Genomic DNA, 22,043 nt, shown 5'->3' with positions numbered 1-22,043 from the left:
AGTGCCAAGCACCCCGTACCCGCACTTTCCGTCCCTGCGGTCCCAAACACCGGAACCACCCGAATACCACTTTATTCGACAAAATGAGGTGCGGCCTACAGCCTTAGAAAACTAACCCTATATAAGTCAATACCTCCAACGACACAGGCAGTGTGACATGGTGACGTGCCGCGTGACGTGGTATTGTGACGTGGTGACGTGCCGCATTCGTGCCGCGTGACGTGGTGACGTCATCGCGCTTTCACCTTAAAAGATTTATTTGATATAAATTGATATTTTGATATAAGCCTTAGAAAACCAACCCTATAGAAGTCAAATGGTCCAATAAAGGGTGATGGGAGGGTGATGGCAGGGTGATGGCATTTTATTTTCACCACTTCAAATCGACCGAATTTCACCAAATAAGATACCACACTCGCTGCACTGATGTCATTTTTACGGCAAAAGTGAAAACAGATTTTAATTTGGAAATAAAACGAAAGCGTGCACAATGGAATCATTCGTGCCGCGTGACGTGGTGACGTCATCGCGCTTTCATCTTAAAAGACATTTGATATAAGTTAATATTCTGATATAAGCCTTAGAAAACCAACCCTATAGAAGTCAGTACCTCCAACGACACAGGCGCGCATTCGTGCCGCGTGACGTGGTGACGTCATCACACTTTCACCTCAAAAGACCCATTTGATATAAGTTAATATTTTGATATAAGCCTTAGAAAACCAACCCTATATAAGTCAATACCTCCAACGATACAGGTGCGCATTCGTGCCGCGTGACGTGGTGACGTCATCGCGCTTTCACCTCAAAAGATTTATTTGATATAAGTTAATATTTTGAATAACTCGGTCAATACCAGTCCGAATTTCGCCAAATAATGGTTCCCGTTAGCCACAGATACCCCTGTATCCTCCTAGAGGCGAAGTCAGGATGAATTTCGCAAAAAATAAAGTCCTTCGGCAACGAAAATTTAGCATGGGGTTTTCCTATGTAAATTTACCCTGAAGTAATTTTACCGAAAATCCTGGAAATTTTGCGGGGCCAGTTTCTGTCGAGTGTTAAGACGTACTAGCGACTGCGAAATCCGGAATCAGAATTAAAATCCGAGCCTCCGTTAGCTCTAAGGGCCCCCCAAAACAAATCGCATATATTCCTAATGAAAAAACTTCGAAGCTCCTAAATCCCGAATCTCAGACCATCCGATGTCAATCCATATATCCACACCTCGCTACGAACGTTATGCATCTAATGATAAGCATAAGAACCATCAAAAAATATTTTAAAACCACTTTATTGGACAAAATGAGGTGCGGCCTAGCATCTAGTCGAGACCAAGTCACCCAGGCCAAAATATCAGCAGTTTTTACTGTACCTTCGAGCAGAAGGACGGACATTTGGTGAATTATAGTAGGACTAGTGGGGTCACCCGTGGGAATCCCACGGGTATGGTGTGTGACATTTGGACATCTTGATTTAGATGCTGCACATTAAATTTTACAAAATGGTTAAAATGGTGTAATGAACACAACTTATTTATTTCACATAATATGTGACCCCTCACTCCTCTCCACCCTCACGCCTCTCCAATACCACTCCTCCTCACACTCCTCTCCAATACCACTCCTCCTCACACTCCTCTCCAATACCTCCTCACACTCCTCTCCAATACCTCCTCACACTCCTCTCCAATACCTCCTCACACTCCTCTCCAATACCTCCTCACACTCCTCTCCAATACCTCCTCGCACTCCTCTCCAAAACCTCTTCACACTCCTCTCCAATACCTCCTCGCACTCCTCTCCAACGCCTCACACTCCTCGCCAACCTCTCACACTCCTCGCCAACCCCTCACACTCCTCTCCAACCCCTCACACTCCTCTCCAACCCCTCACACTCCTCTCCAACCCCTCACACACCTCTCCAATCCCTCACACTCCTCTCCAATCCCTCACACTCCTCTCCAATCCCCCACACTCCTCTCAAATCCCTCACACTCCTCTTCAATTCCTCATACTCCCCTCCAATCGTGCCTCACTCTCCTCTCCAATCGCTCCTCACTCTCCAAACCTCGCTCCTCTCCAACACCTCCTCACACTCCTCTCCAATCCCTCACACTCCGCTCCAATCCCTCACACTCCGCTCCAATCCCTCACACTCCGCTCCAATCCCTCACACTCCGCTCCAATCCCTCGCACTCCGCTCCAATCCCTCACACTCCTCTCCAATCCCTCGCAGTCCTCTCAAATCCCTCACTCATCTCCAATCCCTCAAACTCCTCGCCAACCTCTCACACTCCTCGCCAACCCCTCACACTCCTCTCCAACCCCTCACACTCCTCTCCAACCCCTCACACACCTCTCCAACCATTCACACTCCTCTCCAATCCCTCACACTCCTCTCCAATCCCTCACACTCCTCTCCAATCCCTCACACTCCTCTCAAATCCCTCACACTCCTCTTCAATTCCTCATACTCCCCTCCAATCGTGCCTCACTCTCCTCTCCAATCGCTCCTCACTTGCCTCTCCATCACTCCTCACTCTCCAAACCTTGCTCCTCTCCAACACCTCCTCACACTCCTCTCCAATCTCTCACACTCTTTTCCAATCCCTCACACTCCGCTCCAATCCCTCACACTCCTCTCAAATCCCTCACACTCCTCTTCAATTCCTCATACTCCCCTCCAATCGTGCCTCACTCTCCTCTCCAATCGCTCCTCACTTGCCTCTCCATCACTCCTCACTCTCCAAACCTCGCTCCTCTCCAACACCTCCTCACACTCCTCTCCAATCTCTCACACTCTTTTCCAATCCCTCACACTCCGGTCCAATCCCTCACACTCCGCTCCAATCCCTCGCACTCCACTCCAATCCCGCACACTCCTCTCCAATCCCGCACACTCCTCTCCAATCCCGCACACTCCTCTCCAATCCCGCACACTCCTCTCCAATCCCTCACACTCCTCTCCAATCCCTCACACTCCTCTCCAATCCATCACACTCCTCTCCAATCCCTCACACTCCTCTCCAATCCCTCACACTCCTCTCCAATCCCTCACACTCCTCTCCAATCCATCACACTCCTCTCCAATCCCTCATACTCCTCTCCAATCCATCACACTCCTCTCCAATCCATCACACTCCTCTCCAATCCCTCATACTCCTCTCCAATCCATCACACTCCTCTCCAATCCCTCACACTCCTCTACAACCGCTCACACTCCTCTACAACCCCTCACACTCCTCTACAACCCCTCACACCCCTCACCAACCCCTCACACTCCTCTCCAACCCCTCCTCACACTCCTCTCCAATACCTCCTCGCACTCCTCTCCAATACCTCCTCGCACTCCTCTCCAATACCTTCTCGCACTCCTCTCCAATACCTCCTCGCACTCCTCTCCAATATGTCCTCACACTCCTCTCCAATACCTCCTCGCACTCCTCTCCAATACCTCCTCGCACTCCTCTCCAATACCTTCTCGCACTCCTCTCCAATACCTCCTCGCATTCCTCTCCAATACCTCCTCGCACTCCTCTCCAATGCCTCCTCGCACTCCCCTCCAATACCTCCTCACACTCCTACAACCCCTCACACTCCTCGCCAACCCCTATTGCCAAAGCTATTTAAAGTGTATGCGCACATAACTAATAAAACAAAACGAAGACATATCTCTCGGTAATTTCCTGAAACATATTTTAATTGCGGATAATAATGTTGAATGAAATAAGAAAGAACGAAGATATATATGTCGTTTTTGTGCCGACTCTCATAAAACGTAAAAGTAATATATCCTAACGAAAAGAAAAAGCGAATTTTAAATATATGTCGACATTTTCCCCAACTGTTATTTTAGGCGGTGTATTTTTGTGTATCATCATGGCACGATTTTTATAAATATATCTCGGCAATTTCCCGTGCGTGCGTGAATGTTCTCAATTATTTCTGACACCGAGTCTAAAACCATCGATAAAAATTAAATCAGATGGTGAATTCGATAAAATGGGCGTTTAGTTTACAGGCCTTTGAGAAATCATTTCGTTCTATAAACAGAAACTTTCTTGGGATTCTCTTCCAGTTTTTTTTCAACTGAGTCTAACACTATGTTAGCGACTGTTAAAAATGAAATGATATATCGAATTAGAATTGAAATAAACCTGTGTGAGAGAGAAAGACAGCACGGGCCTAACTAAACAGGCCTCAAAGCTATTCGAGTTAATAAAATGGTGGATATTTGTTTACATGAAGCCTCTCCAAGAATGGGTGGAGCTACTCTGCAAACGGACTAAGCCACACCCCCGGACAGACGTCCAACAGAATCACCTACAGCTATTATAATATAGATAGCCCTGGTGTTGGGCTAGCGGCTAGGGTGCCGGCTTAGGATCCTAGGATCCTGGGTTCGAATCCCGGTCGATCGCTGAATTAACGCCAGGGGGGTTGACTCAGCCTGTCATCCTTCCGAGGTCGGCTAATTGAGTACCAGTTCACTGGTAATTCCCTGTTTGTCGTAAAAGGCGACAAAAAGGGTTGGCGGCAGGAAGGGCATCCGGCCATAAAACATTGCTTCAAAAAGGGGACCAAAAAACAACAACAACCACGGTCCCGGAAAAAGGCCAACCCCCGCTTTGCGGGGAAAAATGGCCTCTAAAGGTGGTTTTTATTATAATATAGATAGTCGATGACGTGTAGTAACGTCATCCGTACACAAAACTTTTTCGCGGGTTGCGGCACTGGACGTCATCCGTACTGAAAGGGTTAAATGAATAGAAAAAGCTTTGAATTAGCTGATCTATTTAGGATTACCTGTTGGCTTAGCCAACAAAACATTGAAAATGTACTTCATCCAAAATCGGCATGTTTTTTTTTGTATACATTATCGAGGCTCGTGGAAGAGATGTAGGAGAATGGAAAGGGGGAATCACCAATAGTAGAGTATACGTGAGTGAGATCAAGGGGAGGGGAGAAGGACAAATGGGGGGGGGGGGGGGGTGAACAGGCCACACACAAGCTGAATGGAATGAAAAAAGAGGAAAAGGAAGGTGGAGATGAAACAGAAAAGGAATAAAAGCACCGACAACTAACAAAAGAAAAGAGATGAGTGAAGAGGACGGACCCGGCAACCGAAAAATTAAGTCTGCAAATCTTTTTTTAACAACCACAGATCTTGCTATCCGAACCCGAACCCTAGTTTCAACAGTCCCGGGTCTCGGCCCAACATCCCCGGGTCTCGGCCCACCAGTCCCGGGTCTCGGCCCAACATCCCCGGGTCAGGCCCAACATCCCCGGGTCTCGGCCCGACATCCCCGGGTCTCGGCCCGACATCCCCGGGTCTCGGCCCGACATCCCCGGGTCTCGGCCCGACATCCCCGGGTCTCGGCCCGACATCCCCGGGTCTCGGCCCGACATCCCCGGGTCTCGGCCCGACATCCCCGGGTCTCGGCCCGACATCCCCGGGTCTCGGCCCGACATCCCCGGGTCTCGGCCCGACATCCCCGGGTCTCGGCCCGACATCCCCGGGTCTCGGCCCGACATCCCCGGGTCTCGGCCCGACATCCCCGGGTCTCGGCCCGACATCCCCGGGTCTCGGCCCGACATCCCCGTGTCTCGGCCCGACATCCCCGTGTCTCGGCCCGACATCCCCGGGTCTCGGCCCGACATCCCCGGGTCTCGGCCCGACATCCCCGGGTCTCGGCCCGACATCCCCGGGTCTCGGCCCGACATCCCCGTGTCTCGGCCCGACATCCCCGTGTCTCGGCCCGACATCCCCGTGTCTCGGCCCGACATCCCCGGGTCTCGGCCCGACATCCCCGTGTCTGGGCCCGACATCCCCGTGTCTGGGCCCGACACCCCCGGGTCTGGGCCCGACACCCTCGGGTCTGGGCCCGACACCCCCGGGTCTGGGCCCGACACCCCCGGGTCTGGGCCCGACACCCCCACGTCTCGGCCCGACACCCCCACGTCTCGGCCCAACACCCCCACGTCTCGGCCCAACACCCCCACGTCTCGGCCCAACACCCCCACGTCTCGGCCCAACACCCCCACGTCTCGGCCCAACACCCCCACGTCTCGGCCCAACACCCCCACGTCTCGGCCCAACACCCCCACGTCTCGGCCCAACACCCCCACGTCTCGGCCCAACACCCCCACGTCTCGGCCCAACACCCCCACGTCTCGGCCCAACACCCCCACGTCTCGGCCCAACACCCCCACGTCTCGGCCCAACACCCCCACGTCTCGGCCCAACACCCCCACGTCTCGGCCCAACACCCCCACGTCTCGGCCCAACACCCCCACGTCTCGGCCCAACACCCCCACGTCTCGGCCCAACACCCCCACGTCTCGGCCCAACACCCCCACGTCTCGGCCCAACACCCCCACGTCTCGGCCCAACACCCCCACGTCTCGGCCCAACACCCCCACGTCTCGGCCCAACACCCCCACGTCTCGGCCCAACACCCCCACGTCTCGGCCCAACACCCCCACGTCTCGGCCCAACACCCCTACGTCTCGGCCCAACACCCCTACGTCTCGGCCCAACACCCCTACGTCTCGGCCCAACACCCCTACGTCTCGGCCCAACACCCCTACGTCTCGGCCCAACACCCCTACGTCTCGGCCCAACACCCCTACGTCTCGGCCCAACACCCCTACGTCTCGGCCCAACACCCCTACGTCTCGGCCCAACACCCCTCTGTCTCGGCCCAACACGGCTATGTCTCGGCCCAACACGCCTATGTCTCGGCCCAACACGCCTATGTCTCGGCCCAACACGCCTATGTCTCGGCCCAACACGCCTATGTCTCGGCCCAACACGCCTATGTCTCGGCCCAACACCCGTATGTCTCGGCGCAACAGCCCCAGCTCCCGCTGCACCAACTCCTGGTCTCGTCCCAACAACCTAACCTCTCACTTTGGTATTGTATACCTTGGTATTTGGTATAGAATATGAAAGCTGCTTTTATATAGGATATGAAATATAGAACCACAATTTTGTATAGAATATTTATACAGCTGCTTTTGTATCGAATAGCACTTCATTGGAAACAACAGAGTAATAACAAAAAAAATACTTTCAACTTTACCATTGAGCCCCATTCACTTTCTTTTCTGCATTGAACCATGGATTCAATCCTCTCCTTTTCTCTTTTTGGCAGTTCTACTTTCCCGAGATCAGAAACAACTCTCTTGTATATTTTCTATGTTTACATCACCACTCATTCTGTGCATCCTTTTTAAGTACTGGGAATAGAAAGATTGGGGGATAATAGATCATCAAGTGACTAACATTTATTATCTCGAAAAATGAAAGTCTGACTTAATTTGTGATCTCACGCACGATCCGATCCCTCATGAGCACGTTGTGTGTGTATGTGTGTATATATACTGTACATGGTTCGCTTGTACAGCAAAATGGATTCAGCAGATACAAATCCATAAAAGCACAACATCAGATTCTCCAGGTGAGTTGGCCAAACACAGTTTGATTCTATTATAATTTAAATTAGTCATTTATGGTAAAATAGTGTTTTTGGTGGAGGACGGTTGAGATTCAGTATATATTGATGTTGATATATCGATTTGATATTATTATTATTATTATTTTATTTATTTTTTTTATTTATTTATTTATTTATTTATTTATTTTTTTTGTATACAAGATCGAGGCTCGTGAAAGAGCGAACATTAATCACACAGAAAGACAAACAGACACACAAAACAAATAACATCGGGAGCGGTAGACAAGATGGGGAGAGAGGGGGAAGGACACAAACACAACATTTGAGAGCAGGGACCGAGAGACATGGAGACATCGAGAGAACTGTGGGAGGGAGAGGGCTTTGGCGGGGAGGCATGGGAAGGGGGGGGGGGGGGGGGTGGGAGAGGTATAAAACATATGGACACTGCCAAGACTTCCAGGAAAGAAGTTGGAATTTCAAACAAGGTGGATCTGGGGTGAATTAGTGGGGGTAGAAAAGATCAAGGTTTTGGATGGGGGAAGATAAGAGATGGTGGTGAACAGCTGTTTTGAAGACCTGGAGGGAGGAGTGTGATTGAAGTGAGTGTGGGAGTTTGTTCCAGAGGCGGGAGAAAAGAGGAATGAAAGAGTGAAGGTGAGCAGAGAGCCGAGATTTCGGCAGTTTAACCATCAGAGGGTGGCTGGCAGATCTTGTGCGACCTGTAGGAATATTTGGGGGACAGAGCACAGAGAGAGCTGGGGGAGCAAGGCCGGAGAGGAGTCGGTAGAAGACAGAAAGACCACCTACCTGCCTGCGGTGAGTGAGTGAAAGGCCCTCAGAGATAGCTTCATCGTGGGAGATTCCAATGATTCTGAAAGCTTTGGATTCAACAGCGTGAAGCCGAGCCAGGTGTGAGGCAGGAGCACCAGCCCATAGGGGAGAACAGTATTCCATTGAGCTGCGGATGAAAGCCTTGTATGTGGTGAGGAGCTCAGGTGTGCCTAGGAAGGACTTCGCACGACGGATGATGCCCAGTCGACGACTGGCTTTGGAGGCCAGCTTGGAAATGTGGTTTTCCCAAGAAAGATCATGGCAGATGGTGAGACCCAAAAGCTTGAGCGACAGAACTTCTTGGAGAGGATTGTTGAGAAAGTAGATGGGAGGGTTGTCCAGTCAATCTTTTCGGAGAGACATAGTAAGAGTGTGAGATTTGTCAGGATTGAAAGACATGTTCCACATGTTTGACCAGTCTGTGATTTTGTCCAGGTCTTCAGAGAGTGAGGAGGCTGCAGACTGCCGATCTGAGGGAAGAGGAATGGAGCGGCAGAGAGTGGAGTCATCAGCAAAGAGATACAGAGGATTTTCCAGAGAGTCAGAGAGATCATTGATAAAGACCAGAAAAAGCACAGGGCCCAGCACACTGCCTTGGGGAACTCCAGCCTGAACGGGAAGGGGAGATGAGAGAAATCCATTCAGGGCCACACGTTGACTACGACCAGAGAGGAAGTCTGCAAGCCATGCATGGAGATTTCCATGGATACCATAGGAGGAGAGTTTGGTGAGCAGAGCTGGGTGCCAGGCCGTATCGAAGGCACGTGATATGTCAAGGGAGACAGCTCTGATTTCCTGTTTGGCATTGAGGACCTCCATCCATTGTTGAGACAGCAGAAGCAGCATGTCCAGAGTAGAGTGACCTGGTCTGAAACCAAATTGATGATCAGAGATCAAGCCATTGGAGAAGAGGAAAGATTTCATATCCGAAGCAATGATGGATTCCATGACTTTGCTGATAATTAGGAGCAGGCTGATTGATCTGTTTTTGCACCTTTTTTGTGTAAAGCGGTAATGTTTGCTGATTTCCAGGATGCTGGCAGATGACCTTGAGCAAAAGATAGGGTGAAAAGAACAGAGAGAGGGTGAGATAGAGCGGCAGAGCAGGATTTTAGGACCCGTGGGCTGATGCCATCTGGTCCAGTTGCAGAATCAGAGTCGAGGTTTGACAAAAACTCCTCCACCTTGTCAGGAGAGAAGGTCACAGAGTCCAGGAGCAGTTTGGTTCGACTGGGAAAGGTGGGAACAGAGAGAGATGGGTTTGGGACTAAGGATTTTGAGGCAAACACAGAGTTGAGGCATTCGGCTTTGTCACGTGCGATGTCAACTGTGTGGCCATTTGAGGTAAGGGAGGGGATGGAGGGGGAACAAACACCAGAAACGGATTTGACCAGACGCCACCAGGATTTGGAGGAAGGAGACAGGTTTGAGAGTTCATTCCCTGAGTGAGGAGAGATAGTGCTTCCTGGCACTCCTGAGGGTAGACACACACTTGTTCCGAGCTTGGTGGAAGGAACTGAGATTTCCTTCAGTTGGATTAGCCTTCCAAGAGGCAAAGGCAAGTTGTTTCAGGGCAACTGCCTCACCACAAGATTCAGTGTACCATGGACGGGAGGAAGGGTAAGACAACTGAAGGCGAGATGGGATAAATCTGTGCATGAGAGAGATCAGTTTGCTTTGGAAGAATTCCCAGGAAGAATTGATGTCAGAGGCAGTGGAGATGGGAGACCAATCCAGACGATTGATGGCTGCTTGAAGACCGTCCCAGTCGGCCTGAGTGAAATGCCAGACTCGTCGACGCTGAGGAGGCTCTCTGAGAATGGCCAGAGAGATGTCCACTTTGACAAGTACATGATCAGAAGAACCGATTGGAGCAGAAGAAGAGCAGCAGACATTAGCAGGGAAGTTAGTCATAACCAAGTCTAGAAGAGAAGATACTCCATTGGCTGAGATCCGGGTCGGGAAATTGACAGATTGTGTCAATCCCAGGGAGTCACAGAAGTCCTTTGCTGAGGTGCCATGACTGGTGAGAGAGGAACCCACACCCAACCAGGTGGCATGATGACAATTGAAGTCACCACATATGAGGAAGAGAGAGTTGGGATGAGTGGATAGAAGTTGGTCCATGTTGTCGGACAGTGAAATGTAGATGGAGTCATCACTGTTTGGGGGACGGTACAGAACACATATGAACAAAAGGTGGGAGCGGAGAGGAAGCCGTAGCCAGAGGTACTCTTGGGGGTGAGGAGGAGAGAGGGCAGTGCAAGGAGAGTGAGGAAGAGTTTTTGATAAAGATAGCCACCCCACCACCAGGCCGAGGCTCAGGTCTATCATACTGGAGGAGGGAGTAACCAGGAAGAGATATTAAGGAATCAGAGACATCTTGAAGGAGGAAAGTCTCTGTTAAGCAGATCAAGTCTGGATTGTCAGAAGCAACCTGTATGGAGAGATCAGTCAGGTTTGAGCGAAGGCCCCGGATGTTTGAGGTCCATACCGTTAATGAAGAGAGAGGGGGAGCATCGGGTACAGGACAGGGGAGGGGAGGAGTAGGGTAAGATGAAGGATGAGAGGGGGAGGTAGGGAGAGCAGTTGTTAGTGTGTCAGCGATTGCAGAAGAGTTCCAAGAAAGGGAAGGATGAGGAGGATGAAAGGTTTGAAGGTGAAGGGATGAGGCACAGTGAGGGGTTGTTTGAGGGGGGGCAGAGGAAAGAAGAAGGTTGGGGGGGGTGGAGGTATGAGATAGAAGGGAGACGAAGTGGGGAGGAGGCAGCTTTGAGGAGGAGGGGGGAGGAGGGAGAATTGGAGAGGAATGGTATGGGGGGAGATTTGAATGGGAGGGGTTGGGGGGGAGTTTTGAAGGGGAGGAGTGAGGGGGGAGTTTAGGAGGGGAAGGGCAAGGGGGGAGTTCAGGAGTGGAAGGGCAAGGGGGGAGTTCAGGAGTGGAGGGGCAGGGGGGGAGTTTAAGAGTGGCGGGGCAAGGGGGGAGTTTAGGAGTGTAGGTGCAAGGGGAGGGATTTGGATGGGAGGGGCAAGAGGGGAGTTTAGAAAGTGGATGATTAATGAAAGACGAACATTGAAAACAAATTGGGTTTGTTGTGATTTTCAAGTTAGCAATCCGGTTCAGAATGATGGAGGAGGGATGGAATGAATGTGAATTTAGACCATGTAATGGCCAGAGAGGAGGGGGGAGGAGGGAGAATTTGAGGAGGAGACGTATAAGATATTGAATTTCTTTTTTTTGAGGTGGAATGAGTTGGAGAGGAAATTGAGAAAAGCCTTTTAAATAGGAAGAAAAACAGCGTGTTGTAAAATACCACTGAGTAAAACACTGAAGGGGAAAGGTTATACATATTTCAATAATATTTAAACAGAACCATGAACAATCTTATGTGCACAAAAATACCAATGGGGGGAGAGCCGAGAGGGACCACCACGAGTCACGTGAAGGGCAAACGGTGGATGGCAAGGAGTTAATGGGGGCGGGGCGAACAGCACACCTGGACAGAAAATACAGGATGAGTCAACAGTACACGTGGAGAAAGGAAAATAAATGTTTTTTTTTTTTTTCTGTTTGTGTGGTTTTTGGGGGTGGGGGGGGGGGGGGAGGTAGGGATTTAGAACGTTAGACAGAGTATTATGTTCGGGGTAGCTGGGAAAAAAACTCAGAGCCAAGCAAAACACGATTAAGATAACAAACACCGACGGGGGTACAACTACAAGGCCGCACACGAGGAGCAGAACACGATTAAATAATTACAAGTTACAGGAAATTCAAACCAAAAGTAACTATAATCAAAACAATAACGCATGGACGATAAAATAACGAGTTGAAATTTGACAATCTATCTGGGGAAATGGGGGAGAAACACGTGGTCGAAGAACGAACGAACGAACGAATAAGAATGAATAAACGAATGAGAACAGAGAAGGAAATGTTTTTTTTTTTGGATTTTTTTGAGTTGTGATTTACACAAGGAAGAGGGCTATGGGGTGAAAAGATTGGGAAAACAGAGAACGAAAGTTATTGGATCACAAAAACACGGACCGCTGAGAGAAAAACAAAGCCTCAAGGTTGTACAGTGTTCACTGTACAACTACAAGGCCTCAAAACACGACCCGAATTAACACGATTTTCAATACAGGTATGAAAGATTTGCACCGAAAATCTTCGTCGGGAGACAATATATACACCATAAAATAAATAGTTATAACGAAAATACAAATGGGAACAATTACTTAACTTCGATTTCGATGGATAGCATGGAGAGCTGAGAATAAACGAACCCTCGCCAGCAAGACCGGAAACGGAAGTCGGTTGATATTTGTATATATGTTGATATAACAAATATGTATATAACAAATATGTTGATATTTGTAATACCTGCTACTAATAACATGCATCTTGTCTCCAACTGAATAATAGTTACTTATTCTTTCCTGTACTTTCCCTAAAATGGCTGAAGCTACAGGTGAAGAAAAAAAACAAAAAAAAAAACACAACTAAAACGACACCTGGTAGAGCGCATACATCTGCCAGGCTGAACATTTGTTTTGTAACCCATTGATAGGTTGGATCCCAATCTGGATCGTCACCAAAATCAAATCGCCTTGTTCTTGTCACCTCCCCAACTCATCCACCAAGTTTTATTAATGTTGTGCTGAACGAAAAATTATTAATGTTGTGCTGAACGAAAAATTATTAATGTTGTACTGAACGAAAAATTATTAATGTTGTACTGAACGAAAAATTATTAATGTTGTACTGAACGAAAAATTATTAATGTTGTGCTGAACGAAAAATTATTAATGTTGTGCTGAACGAAAAATTATTAATGTTGTGCTGAACGAAAAATTATTAATGTTGTACTGAACGAAAAATTATTAATGTTGTACTGAACGAAAAATTATTAATGTTGTACTGAACGAAAAATTATTAATGTTGTGCTGAACGAAAAATTATTAATGTTGTACTGAACGAAAAATTATTAATGTTGTGCTGAACGAAAAATTATTAATGTTGTGCTGAACGAAAAATTATTAATGTTGTGCTGAACGAAAAATTATTAATGTTGTACTGAACGAAAAATTATTAATGTTGTACTGAACGAAAAATTATTAATGTTGTGCTGAACGAAAAATTATTAATGTTGTACTGAACGAAAAATTATTAATGTTGTGCTGAACGAAAAATTATTAATGTTGTACTGAACGAAAAATTATTAATGTTGTGCTGAACGAAAAATTATTAATGTTGTACTGAACGAAAAATTATTAATGTTGTGCTGAACGAAAAATTATTAATGTTGTACTGAACGAAAAATTATTAATGTTGTGCTGAATGAAAAATTATTAATGTTGTGCTGAACGAAAAATTATTAATGTTGTACTGAACGAAAAATTATTAATGTTGTACTGAACGAAAAATTATTAATGTTGTACTGAACGAAAAATTATTAATGTTGTGCTGAACGAAAAATTATTAATGTTGTACTGAACGAAAAATTATTAATGTTGTGCTGAACGAAAAATTATTAATGTTGTAATGAACGAAAAATTATTAATGTTGTGCTGAACGAAAAATTATTAATGTTGTACTGAACGAAAAATTATTAATGTTGTGCTGAACGAAAAATTATTAATGTTGTACTGAACGAAAAATTATTAATGTTGTGCTGAACGAAAAATTATTAATGTTGTACTGAACGAAAAATTATTAATGTTGTGCTGAACGAAAAATTATTAATGTTGTGCTGAACGAAAAATTATTAATGTTGTACTGAATGAAAAATTATTAATGTTGTACTGAACGAAAAATTATTAATGTTGTACTGAACGAAAAATTATTAATGTTGTACTGAACGAAAAATTATTAATGTTGTACTGAACGAAAAATTATTAATGTTGTACTGAACGAAAAATTATTAATGTTGTGCTGAACGAAAAATTATTAATGTTGTACTGAACGAAAAATTATTAATGTTGTGCTGAACGAAAAATTATTAATGTTGTACTGAACGAAAAATTATTAATGTTGTGCTGAACGAAAAATTATTAATGTTGTACTGAACGAAAAATTATTAATGTTGTGCTGAACGAAAAATTATTAATGTTGTACTGAACGAAAAATTATTAATGTTGTGCTGAACGAAAAATTATTAATGTTGTACTGAACGAAAAATTATTAATGTTGTGCTGAACGAAAAATTATTAATGTTGTGCTGAACGAAAAATTATTAATGTTGTACTGAACGAAAAATTATTAATGTTGTGCTGAACGAAAAATTATTAATGTTGTACTGAACGAAAAATTATTAAAGTCGTACTGAAAGATAAATTATTAATGTTGTACTGAACGAAAAATTATTACCTTCGCAAAAGCGGAAGGTTATGTTTTGATCGCTGTGTATTTATTTGTATGTCTGTGTGTGTGTGTGTATGTTAATCGCATAACTCAAAAAGTATTCAACCGAATTGCATGAAATTTGGTGGGATGATTGGTTATTATACGGGACACATTTGATTAGATTTTGGGAGCAATCGGGTCAAAGGTCAAGGTCAAGGTCACGAAAAGGTCAAAATCGTATTTTTGTTGTTCTGTTCCCTACACTCCCATGGCAAGTACAGAACAGTAGCTGCGGCGAAGGTATGCGCTCTACCGAGTGCCCGTTCTAGTTAATGTTGTGCTGAGCGAAAAATTATTAATGTTGTGCTGAACGAAAAATTATTAATGTTGTGCTGAACGAAAAATTATTAATGTTGTACTGAACGAAAAATTATTAATGTTGTACTGAACGAAAAATTATTAATGTTGTACTGAACGAAAAATTATTAATGTTGTGCTGAACGAAAAATTATTAATGTTGTGCTGAATGAAAAATTATTAATGTTGTACTGAACGAAAAATTATTAATGTTGTGCTGAACGAAAAATTATTAATGTTGAGCTTAACGAAAAATTATTAATGTTGTGCTGAACGAAAAATTATTAATGTTGTACTGAACGAAAAATTATTAATGTTGTGCTGAACGAAAAATTATTAATGTTGTGCTGAACGAAAAATTATTAATGTTGTGCTGAACGAAAAATTATTAATGTTGTGCTGAACGAAAAATTATTAATGTTGTGCTGAACGAAAAATTATTAATGTTGTGCTAAACGAAAAATTATTAATGTTGTACCCACTGCCCGAATGACCAACTGAATTGAATGAAAGACATCATTGTGGTTTTAAGAGCTTGTCATCGACTTTGGCGTCGATGAGCTGAACCTGATAAACAACAGATTGGTTGTGTTTTCTAGCTTCTCAACATGGAATATTGTATTTTTGGAGTTGTTTTTTTTTCTTGTCATTTTGAAAGATGAGTTAGTACAAAAATAAATAAATAAATAAAGAATTCTATTTTCTTATAAATACATTTTTCAAAATATATATTTTTTGCTATAATTATGAATTGAGTTGCTTTTTGGACATGACCAGGCCCAACATGAAGAAATCAAGTCCCAGTATGCAGAGCTGCAACAACAGCATCTTCAGCTTGAGGAAAGCCATGCACATGCACTTCAGGACCATCAGCAGAGTTTGGTACAATTGCAGGACCATAAGGCGAATGAACTTGCTCAGCTTCACGGTACAGTGCTCGACCTCACCATGCCACCTTGTGACGTTATTCAATCCACTCATCATTCTTTCCTGTTCCTTCATCACGAGTTAGTTTTAGAGCAGACTTTCTTTTCAATTCTTTTGAAATTGCAGGAAACATTTACCAACTACGTGAGGAAGGTAAACAACTTCGTAAGGCCCATCAGGACCTGCACGTACAGCTGCAGGAAAAGAGGGTATGTCCAGAATTTCAATTGATGATGTTTGGTCCAATTGTTATATACTTTTGATGTGGTGATTTTACCAATTGTGCATTCTTATGTTTGTAGCAACAGCATGGCCAGCTGGTTATTGATCATGAGCAGCTCAAGAACATAGTGAAAGAGCAGAGCATGAAGTTGGCTGATGCACAAGTAAGCTTGCCAGTGACGTTTGACAGAGCATACGTTAATTCTATGGCCGTCACCGCATTGCTTTCCTAGCAAGTAGAAGCACTCCATTTGCCTCATAAAGCTGCAGGGTTAGCACTTCATTGTCCTCTGCAGATGCATATGGCTGAGTACCAGCAGCTGAAAGACGCTGTACGCAGGGTACCTGGGATCATCCCTGGTGGTGACAATCGAGCCAACAGGCCAGCTCCACAGGCTGCAGTTCCAGCAAAACCAGCGGTGCAGGTAATGCATTGCAAGTATTTTTTTGTATCTTTCACTGGAGGTTTATTGTACTATCACCAGATGAAAATGCTATATTTTATATACTAATACACCTGCTAACTACGGGAGGGGCAGAAAGGGTCATTCCTCTTTGGGGTACATAGATTACAGTCGATCTATGGTCTGTTCTCAAGAACATTGGGTGTGTGTTCATTTACCAAGTTTCTTGTGGAGAGATCGCCAAGTGGTTTAACCATTCGAGCAAGCACTACATTCAAGACCCTTAATGAATGGCTGGCTTGGCGAGCGCTAGCTAGTGATGGTAAATGAGCACACCCCGAGCACATCCCTTTCAGTTTCGTGTTAAACAGAATGAGCGAGTTTCAAAAGTTCCCTACGAAAAACGCCACGTTAGCCCCAGGAAGGGTCATGTTATTAACCCAACACTTATGAGGTACCTAGAGTACAGTAGATCTTCGCTCAGTTCTGTAAGTAAAACCTACCTCACTCATGTCGGGATTCCTCCAAATTTCTTAATTTAGTGTTATAAACAGCATTAGTGACTGTATAAAAAGCTAATCATACGTGTTTGTGGTTCAAAATATTCATTACTGCTCATTACTTCTGGTATAGGCCGTTGGTCCCACGACAACGACATGATAAGCTATGTATATGCGTTGACTCACCGGAAAAAACCCCTTGGGGAGGTGGGATATTATTGGTATTAATATTGTTTTGTAATAACATTAATATTACGCTATTATCGTTAGTTTTGTTATTCGAAGTGACCTTGGAAAAACGCCACGATAAAGCTAACTTAATATGGCTATACACCTCAACACGCAACCTATTGACGGCAATGGCGGGGAAAACCCGCTCGGGGGAGAAAACCCCCTTGGGGAGAGGGGGAAATGAATGCGCTACAACCTTTATTATGTAACCCTTGGTCACCCTGTCAAGTTTGGTTGAGATTGAATAAGTAACGACAGAATGTATTGGCGTCAAAAATTCATCAGACAGACAGACACAAATGGCATATTTTAGTATGATAGCTATATTATATTTTAGATGTGTATGTATATATATATATATATATATATATATATATATATATATATATATATATATATGTATATATATGTATATATATATATATATATGTATATATATATATATATATATATATATATATATATATATATATATATATATATATATATATATATATATATATATATATATATATACAGTGGTACCTCGGCTTACGAGTGCCCCAACGTACGAGTTTTTCGGGATACGAGCCGTCGCTCGGGCGGTTTGTTGCTTTGGGATACGAGCCGAGATCCGATGTACGAGCTCAAAAAATTTATTTTTTTGAATTTTCCGGTTGTGGCTTCCGGTTCCGGTCACGCGGTTATCTTGCCGTGAAAGCATCTCTGCTTGGATATAAAACACGCAATCGTCGAAATACATGAGCGAGGAATCTCCTTGCTCCAGCCGGTGACGTCATCGGCGGGGATCCCCGCCTCCAGAGTGGCTGGTCACGTGACCGCCAAAGCGTGTCGCGCGTGCGGGTATAATGAGCTACACCTGTGGATCACGTGACCACGGAAGCACGCCTCGCTTGAGAGGCATGGCTTTCGGTTTGCGTTTTGCTTTATAAGGCGCGATAAATGGGCTTTTGAGTGTTAGCGGTTCATGGCGTTGACGGTTCATGGCGGTTCATGGCGGTTGACGGTTCATGACGGTTCATGACGGTTCATGGCGTTGACGGTCAAAAACCCATTACATCAATTTTACCAGGCACTGTACAGTAAGTACAGTGGACACCAAATGCACGGTGGAAGGCTAGAAGTAGAAGATCGTCCAAGACAAGTGAGAATAAGCCATACTTTGGAGGAGATGACGTCATTCGCTGGTCCGATAACCAAAGATGTGGTATAAAAAACCAGGTGAGCTAACAATGCAGCAATGAAGGAATTCGGCCAAGGCACCGGCACACAACGACCTACCTACATCGAAAGACTCAATGCCAATGGTGACAGAAGCCAAGACGGCCGGCTTAAACACCGCCGAAAGACCACGGTGTACCAACTTACGATGCAGAACATCTTGCACTTAATATGATGACAACAGGTGCCATCCTCTGACGTACCATTACAGGTACAGGTACAGTACACGTGAGCACAGAGCAAAAGTTCACTGAAACCGAGATTAAGAAAAAGAAAAAACACCTCGTGGTCCGTGCTCGATATCCGAGTTTCAATCTTTTCAAACACATGATGCTCTCGGTCACGGTATCTCCTGCGAGCTGCTTCTCCTTCAACCACACAAACAACAACTTCTCCATATCTTCATGGATAGAGGTCCGGAGCTTTGAAATAATCGTAACGCCCTTGGCTGGCGTTATAGCCTTTATGGACTCCTTCTGCTTCAAAATCGTACATATCGTAGAAGGAGTACGATCGTACTGCCTCGCCAAGTCGACAACACGCACACCTCACCTGGCATGCTCTTCTCCTCTGCTTAATAAAACCAGTTTATTTCTTTACATTCTCTTGTATTATGTACAGTATATACGAGGTCGTGCTTGTTTATACATTATTTGTTATTTATAAAGTACATTTTTGTTATTTAAAAGCACCTAACAAAAAAAATTGGTGTTTTTTTTTTGAGGCTGGAACGGATTAATAGCATTTCAATGCATTTGAATGGGAAAATTTGCTTTGACTTACGAGCGATTTGGCTTACGAGCTCCGTCACGGAACGGATTAAACTCGTAAGCCGAGGTACCACTGTATATATGTATATATATATATATATATATATATATATATATATATATATATATATATATATATATATATATATTAAAGTAACAGCAGTTTTCTGTCCATCTGTCATGCTACTTCATTATGTCTTTGATGTGTTACGGATCTGTCACTTCCGCCTTTGTTGTTATTATATACTTGTAGGATTTGTAGTGTCAGGTAATTTTGTTAAGATTTTTGTGTGAAATGAAGATGACTTTCATAAAAGGTTTAAAAAAATGTTTGTGGAGGAAAAAGGAAAACGTGGCAAAGAACCGGAAGCTGGAGCAGGAGGAACAGGAGGAGGAGGAGGAGGAGGAGAACGACCATGATAGAGATACAGCCATGAATCGCGTCGAGGCTACGAGCGGACTTTTTTGATATCCATGCACGGACTGATATCCGTGCGAGCGGATATAAAGATGTTTTTGATATCTGTGCACAGACTTTGGGGAATGTTACATCCCACTCACGGTTGGCATATCGTGAGTTTATTACTTTGAGAGCATTGGGGGAATGATGGTACCATCATATGTATTGTTCATTTGATGCAAGTGACATTTTCATTTTACTTTCTTTAATGGTGTTATTATTGTGTATGTGAGATTAGCCTGGTGTTGGCTTAGCGGTTAGGGTGCTCGCTTGGGATCCTAGGATCCTGAGTTCGAATCCCGGTCGATCGCTGAATTAACGCCAGGGGGGTTGACTCAGCCTGTCATCCTTCCGAGGTCGGCAAACTGAGCACCAGCTTGATGGGATGAATGATCCCGGTGTGTACCCCGAATTAGAATAGGTACACCGTATCCCTGCGCATCGTAAGAGGCGACTAAGGGTTGGCGTCAGGAAGGGCATCCGGCCATAAAAAATATTGCCTCAAACAGGGAACCATGATTGTCATGGTGCCCTGCCCGCAAGGCTAACGCCTGCTCTCGCGGGGAAAAATGGCCTTAAAACGATCATTCATTAATTCATTCATTCATTGTGTATGTGAGAGTTCTTAATACAATTACTTGTTTTGTTCTACAATTGCATTGGTGTGGTTTTACCAGGGTTTATTAGAAAACGCAAAATAACAAATCTTTCTGCCGTGTTCTCACTCCAGACTCTGAGGTGCACCGTAACCGGGGTTTGGGGAGGTAATATGTAACAGATGTCATTATGGCGTACGACGGCTGACTCCACCGACCGCCATTTTAATACATATGTCGTACAGGCTGAAAACGTCGTCGAAGCGGTCAAACCTGTCAAACCCCTGACGGGCCCCGGGAAGGTTATAGGCGAGGTGGCGTGGCAGGTTGAGGCTGCTTCGGCCGAGCTGGGCCCATTTCACAATTAAAAGCTGAGCTGAGTTATAGTGGTCAATCTTCTACGGCAGCGAGTAAAAGCTGAATTGTAGTAGTAAATTCATTCATAAAGAACCAAAAATGTCAGGACGGGCCCCGGGAAGGTTATAGGCGAGGTGGCGAGGCCGGTCGAGGCCGCATCGGCCGGGCTGGGCCCATTTCGCAATTAAAAGCTGAGCTGAATTATAGTAGTCAATCTTCTACGGCCGCGAGTAAAAGCTGAATTATAGTAGTAAATTCATTGAAAAAGAACCCGGGCAACGCCGGGTGCTTTCGGCTAGTATAATATAAAATGAACATGCCCATAGGAGCATCTAATGTGAATAAGTAGGAAATAATAATTCTTTTATTATATGTTGTATGTTTAGGGTGATGGAGGGTTAGTTGGACTTGTGAGAAATGAGTAGGAACGGTGGTTCTGGAGTAGTATATACTAGCAGAAGCCTGTGGTAGAAATACCACGATAGAAAAAAATAGGAAGCCTTTTATTCTTGTGCTGGTTGAAAGAGCTAAAAACTGGGAGGTTCAATAAGGAGTTATTGTAGGCACCTAAAGAAAAGAAGAGAGTAAAATGAGTTTACAACCTATTGATTTAATTGTGTTCTGTTTATATCCAGTCCCGACTAGTCTGATTTTTAAAGTCTTTGTTTCACGGACAGGTGGCGTATGGAAGACCTGAAGGCTACAAGGCTGCAGGGGAAAGGACAAACCCAGAAAAAGACAGGTAAGGTTTGGTACAGACAGCATGGTCAATAGAACCTTCCATTAAATTGCAAGTTTGCTTTGACTGCAAAACTGCTGCACAAACTAAGATGGTATTTGTAACATTATTTCAACATGTTAGAAAGACTTCAAAGTTTCTGTAAGCTTTGTAGTGGGGCAGATTTGTGAAAACATTGTGGTCTGTGTCACCATTTTTCTCAGAGATGGCTGAATGGATCTTCGTCAAACTTTCAGAGGTTCATCAGTAAGTGCCTGGGAGTGATAGGCCATAAAAAAGATATATACAGTGGAACCTTGACTTACGAGTGCCCCAACTTATGAGTTTTTCGAGATACGAGCCGTCGCTCCGGCAGTTTATTGCTTTGAGATGCGAGCCGAGATCCGAGTTACGAGCTTTCGCCAACCGGTCACGTGGTTATCTTGCCGTTCAAGTACGTATCTCTGTCGTATAGCGCTGCATTTTTTTTTTTCGCATTTTGGTTATTTCGAGTTCACGCCGCCAGGTGGGTTGTTCTGGTCACGTGGTTATCTTGCCGTGCACGTACAGTACGTATCTCTGTCGTATAGCGCTGCATTTTTTTTTTCGCATTTTGGTTATTTCGAGTTCACGCCGCCAGGTGGGTT

General features: G+C 44.8%; 1 protein-coding gene across 6 annotated transcripts in view; it reads left to right on the top strand.

Annotated features, from left to right (window-relative positions):
• The window catches only part of LOC137424664 (uncharacterized), a 140,223-nt gene that overhangs the window by 50,888 nt on the left and 67,292 nt on the right, over positions 1–22,043 (top strand). For 3 of the 6 annotated variants that reach the window (XM_068112360.2, XM_068112358.2, XM_068112361.2), the window contains exons 4-9: positions 7,409–7,462; positions 15,768–15,918; positions 16,044–16,126; positions 16,220–16,303; positions 16,436–16,564; positions 21,356–21,420. In XM_068112360.2, the coding sequence (XP_067968461.2) occupies positions 7,409–7,462; positions 15,768–15,918; positions 16,044–16,126; positions 16,220–16,303; positions 16,436–16,564; positions 21,356–21,420 (566 nt within the window). The remainder of the gene's footprint in view (positions 1–7,408; positions 7,463–15,767; positions 15,919–16,043; positions 16,127–16,219; positions 16,304–16,435; positions 16,565–21,355; positions 21,421–22,043) is intronic. The other 3 variants (XM_068112359.2, XM_078775726.1, XM_078775727.1) reach the window with 1 other exon arrangement.

The sequence above is a fragment of the Myxine glutinosa genome, chromosome 4 (genome assembly GCF_964187855.1).
Source record: "Myxine glutinosa chromosome 4, kmMyxGlut1.1, whole genome shotgun sequence".
In the NCBI taxonomy this organism is placed as follows: Eukaryota; Metazoa; Chordata; class Myxini; order Myxiniformes; family Myxinidae; genus Myxine; species Myxine glutinosa.
This window is presented reverse-complemented; position numbering and strand designations above follow the sequence as displayed.